This window comes from Molothrus ater, chromosome Z, assembly GCF_012460135.2.
Source record: "Molothrus ater isolate BHLD 08-10-18 breed brown headed cowbird chromosome Z, BPBGC_Mater_1.1, whole genome shotgun sequence".
In the NCBI taxonomy this organism is placed as follows: Eukaryota; Metazoa; Chordata; class Aves; order Passeriformes; family Icteridae; genus Molothrus; species Molothrus ater.
The window spans coordinates 17,395,183-17,410,490 of NC_050511.2; the positions used below are offsets into that span (position 1 = coordinate 17,395,183).

Here is a 15,308-nt window from a genome sequence, read left to right on the forward strand (position 1 = left end):
TTTTCAGAACTATTTCTCAACTCCTTTGCCTGACTCCAACATCTGTTCTCCAGACACAGCTGCAGCTAGTGTTACACACAGCTGTCCAGCTGGTAGTGATATGTTTCCCCATTCCTCATGCACTCAGGATAGAGAAAGCTTTCTGCTTCCTAAGAACGCAGTACGGATTCAGTCACTGTGACAGAGGCAGAAAAGATTCAGGGGTTGACAACGCCTGCCTTGCTTTGCTCTTGCCTTCATTCTCCATTATTCTGCCTACTTAAGAACTTGGAACAGACTTATGTTCATACTTGACTGCAGTTTCTTCCTTTAGTTGTGCAAATGTCACACTCTCCAAAAGCATAAGCAGAGGTGCAAGTAGCCTGACACATTTCTTTTTTGCACTCAGCATCAAAAAAACTGTTCTTACATAAGTTTTTTTAATAATAATCTTGCTGCACAACTTTTGAGTAGTAAAGTTGCCCCAGTCCAGATTTTAAACAGTAAACAGAACTAAGGCGCCTCAAATTTAGGGTGTGAAAGTTAAAATTCCTTAAGGCAATTCCTCATTGCGCAACTACTGTTAAAAAGTTAACAGTAACGCTTTTAAGGAGGATGTATCTGGGCATACAGAAACTTGTAACTGGCTCTTTAATACTTATTCTCACCTCCACTTTTTAAACTTATTTTTTACTTCCCCAGTTATTCAGATCTCCAAGTGTCTGGTTATTTGTGGAAGTACAAATCCCAGATAGAAACTTGCAGTTTTTTAAGAAACACATAGTTACAACTTATGATACATAATTTACAACTGGCATGTGGTTAGGCATTGAAGCATAATGATTTACCTTTAAACCCCCACCCAAAACTGGTAACACAATACTATAAGTGCTTCTTACCTTTGTTACTTCCATTGGTGCCAGGAACAATATCTGTTATATTAATGTCATGAACAAAGTCTGCAAAGAAGAAAATCTCATTATCAATGTCCCATATCTGCTATTAGGCTTTCATCTGTTAACTTGACTGAAATTAAGTAAGAAAATATTTTGGAAAATTGTATCAGAGGAACAACACAGCAGCTTTCATTCCTTCAAGACCCAAGTGGAAGTTTTCTAATTACTGTAGAAATGTTTTAAAGTAGCTCTACACTCTATTACTTTCTTCTCAGAAGCCCTGTCCATTTATAAATTTCCAAAGACTCCCCAGTCCCAGGATTCCTGTTCCACAAGCACACCTCCACTTCTCCCAGCTACTCAATAGTGTTGAACAGCAGGACAGTGAGGGGATGCATCTTAAATCCAGCCTCTTTTGGGACACAAAAAAAAGGGTATGCAAACATACCCCTAGTCCAGACAGTGTTATACAGAAAAAGCTTCCCTTAATAATTTTCTAATATTTTCTTTTTCAGAAGAGGCTCTGTGGGATGCTTTTCCCATGTTTCCATGGGAAACCCTGGGAAAAGGTTAAAGCCTCACTGTCGTACAGGCATCGCTAGTAGTATTTTATTTCCAGGACACTCCTGTGCTACTTTGCTGGTATACCACACCAGTTATTTCCAAGTTTCGGCAGCCTCACCTCTATAAGGGTATTGGACAGCAATTTCATTGTATTTATGCATTATGTGTATAGATACACACAGAAAATGCTCCATCAGCCTTGGAAACTGCATCAGTGTGTCACTGGTTAGATTTTGCTTCTGTCACTGGTTAAGTTTTGTTTCTGTTGCACGTGGGCATGTTATGCACAGAAAATCAAGTGGGGCAGTTGGCTTCAGATTTTTTAAATGCAATTAACAGCAGCTTGTTTCTCATAGAGAAAGCAAAAGGTCTTGTGGCAAGAAAACTGCTTCCTCTTTCTTTATTTTTATTTATGACACCCTGAATCACAAATAAGTTTCTCATACTTACTTCTACTAGTTCAGAGTATACAAAAATCAAAAAACTTAACTAAAATCATAATTTTGTGTTCTTAATTTAAAAAAAAGTACTTAGTGAGAAGCAATTAAAATTAATAGCTCTTACAGAATTAAAGCACTTTCAAATTTGTTATAGATGTCAACTTCTGTTTCTTCTGTATTTAAAAAGCAGTTTAGGACTAGCAATTTAATTTGTGGATGTGGTTTTTCCCATTAAACAGAAACTGAACAAGACCATGCAACACCATGTTAAAGACATGATATTGCACTCAGCTAACAATTCTTGCATTTTTTCTGTACTACAGATTTCTACACCATCTTCCCGCAGAAAATAAATTTTTCCCCACCTAAACTGTATGTGCAGATGTTTTTGTATTAGAATTAAAGAAAATATAAGCTGCTGCTGAATACTTAGAGCACTTACTGAATTCCTGCTTAGAATACTTAGAAACACATGGTTGGAAGATGCCACTGTGTCAAACCTACATAATATTATGCATTTTATTACCTAGTAATTAAGTATGAAAGTTAGGATAAGAAGCCAGTGATTGTCACCTTAGACCAAACAACTTAAATAAGAACTCCAAAGAAACAGAGGTAAGGGATAAAGTAACATGCCAGTCCCACGGAAAAGCAGGACTTTTTCCTACAAAAATCTTCTCACCATTTAAAATTTTATTTATGCCATTTATAATAATAATAACAATGCCATTTATTAGAACTGGCATTATTTAATTTTAGAATAATTTAAGATTAAAGTGGTAAACTTTTTAAAAAAAACCCCAAGTCTAAAATGAAATGCCTGTAACAACATATAAATTAGGTCAGCTATAAAATTCATCAGTAACTAACCAACATAGTAAAGTACGTCCTATAGGGATGATGGGAATTCTAATGAAACACTGTTTAACAGGCTTAACAGCCTGTGCTGTTATTTGCCTCAGAAATAACCTTCAAAACAGAATATTTTAAGTCTTAGCCAACCTAGTCAATGCTATGAGTCAGATTTTCAAAGCTCTCAATTCAATCACCAATTCCCACAAATCTACATTCATTACACACACAAATGCTTGTGTGCCTGTGCAGGCACCAGGGTATAAAAACCCAATGTGTTTTATTTTGTAGCAATGCCACACTAAGAATCATTTTTACTGCAATAGAGTTCATTGCTTCCTCACGGATGCTTGCAAAAACTTCCTATATGGCAATCCCATGCAAACAAAGGGGGAGTGAAAATAGAGTGGAAACAAGCAGCCAGGTTTAGGTTGTTTAAACTATACCAAGAAAACTACACTCTGAGAGAGAAATTGAAAAAGTAGCTTTGACAACGCAGAGGACTTTGCCCATACCACCACACATAGTTACTTACTCTCAATTGATTTTTCACACAATGTAGCAGGAAAATCAAGATTACGTAAAGTGGACAATCCTTTTTCAGTATAAGGCAGTCTTGATCTTTACAAAGGATTGCTGTAAAACTTATACAAAAATGTATACTTACTGTATATAAATTTCCCCGTGTTGAACAGAAAGTTGGACATAAGTACCCAATAAACAACCATGGCTCCAACAAGTGATACCATTGAAAATAAGAGGCTTGACCATTGACCAAAGGATCCAAAGTAATATTTGCAAACGTCTGGGAATTCCCAGTTTGAGGTATCTGTTAAAGCTGAAAAAGACACAAAACTCAAAATATATCTAAACAAAATGTTACATTAGAGTCAATAGAACTATTCAGGACAAAATGTGGTTTTTTTCAAGAATACTCTGACACACATTCACAGTGCTTTCAAGGACTAAGAAAATTGCCAGTAACTTTAAAATATAGCACTCATTAAGTGTTTGAATGAAGAAGCCTAAAGTAGACACTTTTATTGTGGCCATACTACTATTTTGAATATTTTCAGAAGCACTGAAATAAGACATGGCAAAAATGCCACCATGCATTTGCAGCTAAAGCCTTTTGCAGAAGTTATGGAAAAGCAGACCAGGTCATGAACTATTCATCAACCTATTCCTCTGCCCTGAAATGAATTCAGTACCAAACTGACAAAGGTCTTAATGGCCTTTATTTGAGCAAGTGAGATGTTAGTTTGTGCACAAAAGCACCAACCAAAGAAGAGCCCCAAGGTGAGTTTTGAACAATAGAAGTACATTCTAATTAGAGCTGCTGTCAGTGACTGCTTCAGCTGCTGATAGTACTGAGAGGGCTTTCAACACAGAATAAGCAGAAACATTAGGGTAATACAGGCACACAACACAAAGGGGTACAGCTACACCCCATGCTGCTCCACTGTGCAAGTTGATCAGACGTGTAGAGAACTGGACAGCGCTTATTGAGAAAAGATGCCTCTACCTCCCTAAGTTCCCAAAAACTTAGTAAGTGAACATTTGAAATACTGCTTGAGAAGAGATTGTGTTTGGCTATAGTACCTAGGTCCCAAGAAACTGAAGGAATATCTAATAAGGGAAGACAGTCATTTAGCACACAGAGCTTAGACACAGACTACAAAAATAGAGATATTCAAAGAACAGCTTTTATTTGCAGGTCAGGTTTAACATATAGTAAAAGACACATACAAACAGAATCTAATACATATTGGTATTTCACACTTAAAGTACTTGCACGATGAAGCTTTGGATTTCTTACGTATCATTTGCCGTGATTTCACAACTCTGTAACAGCAATAAAGAGTCAAAATGCCCATCAGTAAGATGAGAATAATTCCAGAAGTGAAGCCTGCCTGTTAAGAGGGAGAAATACAGTTCATTTTATTTGTGAATATACTACAAAAAAAGAGTAAGCCATGTTGCTGAAACATTTTCATATGGATACATTTTTCATAGTTTACCTGTTTTATTCCCCATGGGATGCTTAATATGGATGTACCCATCATGGTATTCCATATCATAAATCTAGGAAGAAAAAATCCAGTGAATATTTTAAGAACCAGTCTTACTTCACACTCTCATCTTAGTTAACAACAGTTATGTTGTTAATGTAGAACATTCAATAATCATGCATTTTCTGGCTATTATAGGGCAAGGTGTTTAACATACATTGTCACTAGACTGGAGTTTTTACCATAGCCATCTGTGCAACTGTCAACTTTAAAAGCAGTTCCTAATGGACTGTACACGTAGATTTCATCAGGAGCTGGGAGGACATGGTCAGGAGCAATCTAACAAATGGATAAAAAATAAGATTTATTAGTAACATCAAGGTAACTAATTGTCTTAAACACAGCAAGTCAACTACTGTAAGTCATGGGAAACTACAATAAAAAAAAAAAAAAAGAAAAAGAAATAGAAGGTTGTACTATGCTAATTCTCTTCCTAGGGGGAAAATACCAACAAACAGTTGATAGAATTTCTAGCTAGATAGCGAGAAAAATGCATTTTTCTTCTGCAAAATGTGTGTAAGCACACTATGAACAGATCATGCTAGCTCAACAGTTCAGTTATTGCAGCCAGCCACTGCTTTAATCTTATGGGTGGGAGAAATCTGGGCAGCCTGGATCACTGTTATAAAATTAATGCTGTTTGTATATTTTCTTTTAATGGTGAAGGCATTGCACAAGAAGTAAATAACAGCCTGCGATAAAACAAAACCTTTGGAAGGCACTCAGCTACCACATACTTGATTCAAAGCAAACTGCAGAACAATTCTCCCCCAACCTTTAGTCCTGCTGCTTATATAAATCCAGGCTGTGTAAGACCCAACATGCCAGAGGCCACCCACTTAATGAGGCCCTGTCTTTGCCTTACCAATGCCCTGTCTGCAGGGGATGTGAGCCTGCTATAGTAATGAATCCGCTTATTCATTGCTGAAGCTTCATCAGTGACTCTTTGCATGTCATCATTCACACTGACTATGTTTGTGGGCTCCACGTGAAATGGTCTAAAGGAGGGGAAAAAAAAGGGAAGAAAGGAAAACCCTTAAAACCATGGAACACAAGATACAACTCAGAGAGCAACTCAGCAATATTCAGGATGGTTTTGTCATTCATTGACACAAGGCAAATGACAAAATATCCATTAATGCCATTGAGGGAAGTTGCCATCTGTGAAAGAACTGTGAGTTTAGACCCATATTAAAATGGCCTCCAGCCCAGATCCTGTGGAGCAACTTAACATCAGACCTAATATCCAGCTGTTAGTTTTCAACAATGAATCACACAGAAAAATACATGTTAATGAGCTTGGGCAAGCTTATTAGTGCTTATAACTGGCATTGCCAGAACTGGTGATGAGGAACAGAGGTAGAAACAGAAAGCGTTGAGAATGCAGAAGCAGAAAGCACAAAAAGAGGAATGAGTGGTGGCAGTGACAACCACGTATGAAAAGATTAGGAACTACTAATCTATCTGAAAACACTATATGGAATTCTATGGGGAAGGAACCAAGCCCAAATAAGTCCATGTGGTCATATATATTTTGAAGTCAAGGCAACAGGGAATGGACTATGTCTCCTTTCCTCTACTCCACCTGAGTTAGACTGCAGGCATGTTCACAGCTGCTGAAGGAAAAAACAGGAACACCCCATGCCCCTCATTTCCTCTGCACACACAGAGGTACAGAGCAAGCACAGTGAAAGCTGCTCCTAAAGCTACACCACAATACACCCTCATGCAAGGAGCACTACCAGACAAATGTGTCCAAATCATGATATTGCTGAGATTTTTTTTTCTAACTCAAGTATAATTTACTTCCATATTATGCTCTTGCTTAAAAATAACATTGACTCCTAGCACTGAGAAGCTAATTTCTCAAACGAGACAGAGGACACTGCTGTCCTCTAAGCCTTAATACATCAGCTTTTTTTTTCTTTCAGCAGTAATTTAATTTCTAGAACTACCACAATGGCTTTCTGATCTTCCTCTTCCAGGGTGATGTTTAAATCACTCATAAACCCATAGAAGCAGAGAACACAACAAACTTGCAACTACTAACAACAGAAACTAGGTCAGCAATAAAGCCATGCCATTTATTCTGTAATATGAGCAAAATCTATTTGAATTTACTGTTTTTCAATACCCATTTCTGTATCAGACTACAAAGGAACTTGGGCAACCCCTCCAACCCCAGCTCTCAATAACATCCATACAAAACTTCCCATTCTTTTTCCCAATTAATCATTTACTCATTTGTACTATGACATCACATGTTATCTGTAAGGAAGATAAGAAATACAGTTCTTTCCTCTGTCTTTGTAAGATAGGAAGATGGGTTCCTAATCCTGTGTGCTTAAGGGGAGACAGTAGGTGGGAGTATCTATGAAAAGTAAGAAAATCTGACTCACAAAAGGCAGAAATAGAGAATACAAACTTCCATCTCCACAAATTCATTCTTTCTTTTATCTTAATCAATTCTTACATATTCCTTCATCATGGAAAAAAAGGCTTAGATTTGCTAAGTTGTCTCCTACTTACTGAAATGAAAATGAACACTTTAAAATTTTTAAAACATTCTCAATTGACTCTTCTTCCTATGATTATGACATAATGGGGAAAATACATGTTTTATGTGTGCGCTTTTGTGGTGTTCTTATAAACAATTTAGAAAGATACCTCAATTTAACAGAAATAAATTTTAAGCAATAGCTTTACTACTCAAAACATAGGCACATGTGGCTAACTCACTCCACATGTAGGTAATATACCAAAATACTCATGGACTTTCAGTTCCAAAGGACTTTACTCATTTTAGCTTAAAATTTATTAGGTTGAGCAAATCATTGGACACAGCTAAAAAATATTTCATTAGAAGACCTGTAAAATAAAGACTGTAGTCATGAAAACATGAAAAGTAACTTGTATAAACTTGTTTAAATGCTGCCGCACCTCTAGTCAGCTCGCTGCTGTTTTCTTTTTGGATTGCTGACATGCACTATATTTAGAACACTTAAGTGTTTTGCTAATTATACAGCAACTGCATAGTGTGAAGACCTTCCTCTCCTTCCTCATCTCCATTTAATATTATTAGTATATCCCCATGAACTTCCACTGCAACTGTGGAAAGGTTACAGTGAGACAAAGTCCACATTTTGGTTAAAAGTGAGTAGGCAGATCTGTGACAAAGATTTCTTTCAAAATGGTGTTCAACAATTCCTAGCACAGATGTTAAAGAAAATTCTTCCAGAGTATAAGACAGTCAGAGATTATTTTCTAAAGCAATGCAGGTGAAATCCAAGGATGATTTTAAAATTAAAGTAACAGAAAACATGAATACAACATCCTATTTTGTGGGGAAAGCCGTGTTGTCAATGACCAAACAAATATAAAGAAAATAAATTATGCGTAGTACAAACCTATCTGTAGGTAAGAAATTGTTTAAAGAATGACATTTCATCTTCTTCAGTATTATGAACAGAATCTGGATTAAACAAGCAACTTACGGTCTAGCACAAAACAAAATGGTATGATCCAGAATCTAATCTATGGGTGAGGAGAATAAAATTAAACAATCCCTATGAAATTGTATGTACCTATTGCTCCTGCTTCCTGACTAGAGGGGTTTATTGTTGCCAGTACTTTGGCTACTTCCCCTCTTGATCCCTGCTACTGTGCATCTGTTGAGAATGAAAATTATGTAGAGCACCACTTCATTTGATTTCTTCCAGGGTACCACTGCACCACTAGCCCTGCTGAGCAAGTGACTGCTAAAACATACTGACCACCAATCAATTTTATGTTATTTGCAGATCTCTCTGGAAACATCAATCAGACTTAGAATCTGTGTGAGCAGGCTGGGAGGCCTGCTACTTACCTACCCTGACCTCCACTAGGAGAGGGTAGCATCCTGTTCAGGATGAAGGTCACGGTATTGCTCCCAGCAATACCCATACTAAAGAATGGTTGTAGGCCATACTCAAATGGGAGTCTGAGAAGCTCTCTCAGGGACTCAAAGAAGTTCTCAAAGACTGAGATTTTCAAAGCCCAAAGCAGGTAGGATATAATTTGGGATATATTTTTTATTTTTATATTTTTTACATTTAGGGACCTTATGTCTAGCAGGCAAGTATCAGCAAGTATTAGCAAGCATATACAAGTATTAGCAGCTACAACACATTCCTGTAAAAAAGTCTGATTTAAACGAGCAATTATAGCCTATCTCTCACATGGCAAAATGCTTATGAAAAGAATGTTGGACAATGTGATCTGGGGGAAGGGGAGAGATTACACGACTGTGATTATGATGTGAAACAATACACTGAAATAAACTGTAACAGCCCTTGAATTTCATACACACTAAAAGACACAATTACAATTACTGTTTCAGCAGCTAGCCAGAAAAACAGTGCTCTTTTACGAGGGCAAACACCAGTAAAACAGAGCTGTTTTCCACAGGACCATGAGAATGGACAACTTGCAGGACCTCATGCAGGAGGTCCACATCTTCCATACATTACACCTGGCAGGTGTATTTTTCAGAAAACATTCCCAGAAAACCCACAGCTACACTCATCTTCTCTTGCTCTCACAAAGGGACAGTTAATTCTCTAGAGCTGGTGCAGGAAAAGAAAGAAGAGTGCTTCTGTCAAAACTTCCTCACATTTTTAACTTCAGTAGCAATTTTGTAAGCAAGAAAATGAAAAGAGATGCTCATGATTAACATTGCTCCCTTGTGATAAGCAAAGTTCAAGTGCTGGATTTGGAGGGCTAGAGGGAACAGCATAACAAGAACGCTAGTCAGCTACGTAAAATTTTGTAAAAGGGTACTACATTCATCTTATGTAATTATCAGCAATGTACTACATCTTGTAGGGCAATGAAGGAGTAATACTAACACATACCTCAAGAACTTTCAGACTAAATAATACTACTTTTCAAGTACCTTTGCTGAAGGATTTTTAAACATCAAACAACTGGTTCTTGAGATCTGATCAAAAACATGGTAAGTATTCAGCTATTACAGTATAATAGAATTTTTTGTACCATTATGTCTTTTAGCTCTACATGACAGTATTAATGACTTTAGACAAGCTTTAATTTTTAAACAAATATGGAAAACCATCTTTACAGGATGCTTTACAATTTCTTTCCCCCAAACAGACCACAAGGAGCCACTTTAGCTTACTGCAGAGATTTTTTGACACCCCACATCAATCATTTACTTTTTAGGGATGCAATAAGATTGTTACAGAGAAATAAAGCTACAAAGTTTGTACAGCTTTATTGCCTTACTGAGTTACCAAATTATTGTAGGAATGCTGCAAATGGCACAAGACAAACTAAGGAAAAAAAACTGATTCACTGTATGGGAAACTAAGGAAAGGAGAAGTAATAAGAATAGGTAGCTATTTCATAATTGGCAACTACATATCTGGATAGGAACACCAGGCACTGGAACAGGCTCTCTAGGGAACTGGCCATGGTACCAAGCTTGTCAGAGTTCAAGAAGCATTTGGACAACAGTCTCAGGTATATGATCTGGTTCTTGGGGGTGTCCTGTGAAAGGCCAGGAGTGGGATATGAGGATCCATGTGGGCCTGTTCCAACTCAGGATCCTCTGTGATTACAGATATCTGTGTGCTTCTCTTAAGGAAATCTGTAACAAAGAATTCCACAAGTGACTTGGTTTTTACTTTCTAAGCTGTCTGAATTTACTGAAATATTAAAACAGTGTGCTTACAGTTATTTTGTAAGATCTTCATTCTCTTTGCAACACACTTTTCCTAATTTTTTCTGCATTTATATCACCATTATAGTAATTATAGCATGAGAAACACAAGTTTCTTAAAATGTTAGATGCAGAAACTAAAATAACCTTTTGAAGCATAATGCCATGGCTTGCACATTTTAACAAATTAGGAATCATAAGCTTTACCACACCACACTTCAATCACAATTCCTCTTCCCTGTAACAGACAAAAGCTATTTTACTCGTCACTTACCAAGAAATATGAAGGTTCTTAATTAAGCTCACAATTCTTTCCAATTAATAGAAGTATTACTAGGAATTCACAAAAATGTTGGCAAAATAGAAAAACAGAGAAAATCAGGGAAAGCAAGCAATGGTGTAAAATGATCACGTTGGTGTGCAGTGGTAAAGGCATAATGAATGCAGAAACGATAGATTTGCCCAGGTTGCCGACCTTCTCCTACATTAAAAGAACTTAAAAAAAAAAGGGAATAAACCACTTTTGCATTAAAAAGGCTTCTCTGCCACCTACAGACACCGTTTAATTTACAGCTGTTTAATTTCATTTACTGATGTCTCCTACATTCCGGATAACCTGTGGGATTTCAAAAGCGAATAGGAAAAAAGGCAGAATGCTTGATCCCTCTTTAGCAGGAGGCATTGTCAAGTTTTTCATATGCAAAAGAACCAGCACAAAACATCAATTGCTTCTTTGAAGGTTCAAGTATTCCTGACTGACAACTGCAGTATCTGTTGAGAATTAACAGATTTAAAAAGCAGTTTGAAGAAAACAAGAAACACCCTTTTTTCCATACAATAATCACCAATAAGCCAATGCAGGAATGATATTCTAGTTTTTAAAGGGAGCTACAAAATGGGAAAAATACACTGAATACGGTGAAGAAAGAAGAGCAATAACATTCTCTTTAAAAGGATTAAAAGTGGCTTTATATTTCCCTCAAACTCACAAAACAATACTACACAAAGTAATTTACAACACTAAAAAACAATTAGCTTATTGTTCTTATGTAAACACTGAAAAGCATTCCTTTCAAAAATCCCAAATCTTCCAAGCTGTTAAGAAAATCAGATAACTATGCAAATTCCTCAAATGTCAAACAACCCCAACAGAAGTATAGAACAGCACTAAGAGAGACAAACGGTAATTACTACAAATCACACACAACACTTGAAGAGCTATCTCAATCAAAGCAAAGCTACAAAGCATTCACTTGAGATCTAGTTTCTGAATACCAAGTTAAAAAACAGGAACAAAGTAAGAGCAAAAACACACTGCATTGTACTGCTGCATTTTCGCTACTGAATACTTTAATGCCTAACAATTCTCATTCCCAGGAGCCACTATTCCTGAAGGTTTAATGAAGAAGCCCTTCAAACTGTCCACTTCCTCTGACCACGACTGACACAGACTCCAATGGTCTCTTCTTCCTTATTTCTTCTTTTAAAGTGTGGGGGCTGGCTGTTCTAGTACAGAAGTGAACTTCAAGCTTGTTTGACCCATCTATTATTTCCAGGCCTTTCTGATATCCCAGGCTTCCTGCCCTTTATCCTTGTGTCTCTGCATACCTGGAAGGCAAAAAGGCTAGGTCGTGGAAAATGGGAGAAAGAATTCAAGAGAGGAGCAATAAGGACATTTAGGCAGATCTGCAGAACTGGAGGCTGTGAATGTGGGCAGACAATCCCAGTACACACTTCTGCTTTTAGTAAGGGAACTAAATGCCACAGGCTATGACCTTTTATGAAGTTGAGTCTCCAGACTTGAGAAATCACAGGGAAAAAACCCAACCACACAATATGGAAACAATACCTAACCTCACTTGGAAAAGTGAGTCTTAGCATTTAGGTGTTTCAAAAAACCTCTCTTATTACTACTGCATCATCACAACACCTGAAACCCACTGCTCCTCAAACAGAACACATACTTCCTCCAAAACAATTTATGTTTGATTTGCTCCCGAAAATCATACATACAAATTAGCAGTCTTCTTATGACAGGAAGGGATCGGATATTCCACAAAAAGAGAAAGATTTAATTTATGTTCATTCACAGTTGCCTTTGCCACCTGCAAGTACTCTACCGTTTCCTCGCCTTTATAAACATAATTCTGTATGCTCCTAGACCCGTGCTCCCTTTGCTCCCCTGGATTCACTTAGACCCTTATCCTCCTTCCTTTACTTGCAGAGAAGAGATGTTCATAGGCTCTCACAGCTTTCCAAAGCTGGAGGCCAACAGCATCAAAGCACTATCCTCAAGAACTTTTTTTTTGCTGAAGCAGCCGCTGACAACAGGATTTTGTATGCAACAGTGCCATCTTCAGTTCTTTCAGGAAAACTGCTTTACTGAAATATGATGGATGCAAATAGGAAAAAATTAACCATAAATTGGTCCAAGAGGTGCTACAGTGCTATTCCTTCACCTAAAAATGGAAAGCTGATGCCTTCAGCTAGTATTAGGAGGGCAGGTCCCATTCTGATCTCAGTTTTGGTTCTACAACCAGCCCACAAAAAATCTTAACTGCAGCACAGGAAGTCCTTCATTCCAAACCCCTTTGTTAAACTCTTAAGAAAACATGTAAAATAACAATTTAGCCAGAGTTACTATTTTTGAAGGCACAGCAATAATGCTGGACTGACTGACACATTTTTCACATTTGCTCACTCTCAGAAAGCACTACACTGTTTTTCTTAAAAGGCAGTAAAGGTCACTCAGCTCACTTGGTACTAGCAAATAATGTATTTTTCCAGCATCACCTGCAGAATGCATACAGCACCATCTACACATACTGACAGCAACATCGGGCAAACTTTCTTGCATAGTCTCAACATTTCAGCTAGCCGTTCTAAATTAAAAAAATCATGTTCCACTATGCACATATATGCTGTTCCATGTTTGAAGAGCACTTTAAAAGCCTCACAATGAGTTCTTAATGGAGAACTCTCTCTGAAATGATGGTAATAGAAAAACCTTATCCTTATAAAAAAAAACATAGTAAGAACATCTGTTCACCCATTGCTTGGAAATAAAATACTGTCATATAGTGACAAAGTAGGAACTGTTTGCACAGAGATCCTGGCTTCCAAACTTTAATCTTCTGTCTTTGTAGGATTCTTTTGTCAAAAACAAAGATTAAACAACTCTTTGCCTCACAGTAATTCTGTAGGTTCATCTTTCCTCATACCTTTTGCACTTATAGTCTTCTGGATTAAACTGTATATTCATGATTCCATAATTGCTTTCATCACCTCCCACAGGAACCAAGATAGGTTTGGTATCCTCTTCCATATTTGGTGAATATGTCTCCTTTTAGATTCTGTCAGTTACTTTAGCCTGAAAAAAGGAAAAAAAGAAATGAATCCACTGAGTTAAGCAAAACTATGTCCCTGCTATGAATTTAACACTGGTAGAGTCCCATGATTTCATAAGCTCCTGGGCTGAAAATCACCAGTAAATAACTTCAACGTGCCACTTGAGAATTCTCATTCCATAATGCAAATATCATGAGGTATGTACAGTGGGGACAGTATTTTTTTAAAACACTCTATCCAGCCCTTAATCTCTTTTAGCACCACAACAAGGCAGTATGAATTAAATATAAATTTCTGAAGGAGCTGTATTTCTAATGTGTAATGGCACTGCTGAGAACAATCTGTCAGTTATAAGAGCCTACTGATTCACTAAATTACTTCAAACTTTGCAGCAGACACATTTGCAGTTTATTCCAGTTCCAGCACATTTCCCATAATAAGGATCAGATTATTGCAGTCTCCTGTGCCCAGGTCTTTCGAATAAAAGGTAATAAATGGTTTAATAATGCATTAATAACAACTATTATATGCATTTAAACCACTCCTGGCAAGAGAGTGGGGAGCAGATCACTTTTAAACTAATGGATTTCTACTCAGATTGAATTACAGGCCTCACATGGAACTTTCTGTGGTCTTTGCGCAGCTCAACAAACATAATGAGCTTAACAGCTCTCATTTCTGCTATCTCCTGAAGAATTCCTCAGGAAGGACTCCTTCAAACAAAAACGTCAAAAGCCAGGACACTTTCAAACAACAATGGTAGAAGTATCTGTTCTTCCATCTTTCAGAATGCTTTAAAATGTTAGGCTGATGGAAAGACAGATGATAACCAGAGCTGGCACAAGACAAGGAGGGGTAGTGCTGGCTGTTTGAAACCCAGAATGGCAATGGAAAAAGATAGAAAGAATAAGGTGTGTATGATCCTTCTGCATCCTCACAGAAATACACCATAAAGGCCCAATCTCGGAAATCACACCAACCCAAGTTAAGCAGACACAGTTCTATCCCTTCCTAGACGCATACTGTCAATCGTCTTCCATTACCTTATCCTGCTAATACCCCTGGCAAAAAAAACCAAAACAAAACAAAGAATCTGAAGGAGAGGATGAAAAACAAAAATTATCGGTTTTCAACCATATCTACTCCCCTGGGTTGAAAAAACTGCTGCAGGATGCATGGGAAAACACTGATGTACATTGTGGCAGGAACTGCAGAAGCATTAAGATTGGCTCAACCTGCCAAGGAAGTGCTTTTTAGAAGACAGACACAGGTAATAGCTCTCCGCTCTCAAGGGGAGGAGATCACTAAAGGACCCAATTTATGAAAATTGTGCTGAAATTTCAAGTCCTGCTTTGACAGCTCAATGGTGTTTATGCAATCTCATACTGAACTGGACAAGGAGGACTGACACAGATGAAAATTAGCCATTCCTTCTTTT

The 15,308-nt window shown here is 37.4% G+C and overlaps 1 protein-coding gene across 2 annotated transcripts in view; it reads right to left on the minus strand.

Annotated features, from left to right (window-relative positions):
* SLC38A9 (solute carrier family 38 member 9) overlaps nt 1–15,308 on the minus strand; it is a 46,649-nt gene that overhangs the window by 27,596 nt on the left and 3,745 nt on the right. For both annotated transcript variants that reach the window (XM_036403141.1, XM_036403140.1), the window contains exons 2-8: nt 13,744–13,892; nt 5,669–5,801; nt 4,961–5,082; nt 4,753–4,816; nt 4,551–4,644; nt 3,399–3,569; nt 879–938 (exon numbers count right to left, since the gene is read on the minus strand). In XM_036403141.1, the coding sequence (XP_036259034.1) occupies nt 879–938; nt 3,399–3,569; nt 4,551–4,644; nt 4,753–4,816; nt 4,961–5,082; nt 5,669–5,801; nt 13,744–13,847 (748 nt within the window). In that variant the 5' untranslated portion in view covers nt 13,848–13,892. The remainder of the gene's footprint in view (nt 1–878; nt 939–3,398; nt 3,570–4,550; nt 4,645–4,752; nt 4,817–4,960; nt 5,083–5,668; nt 5,802–13,743; nt 13,893–15,308) is intronic.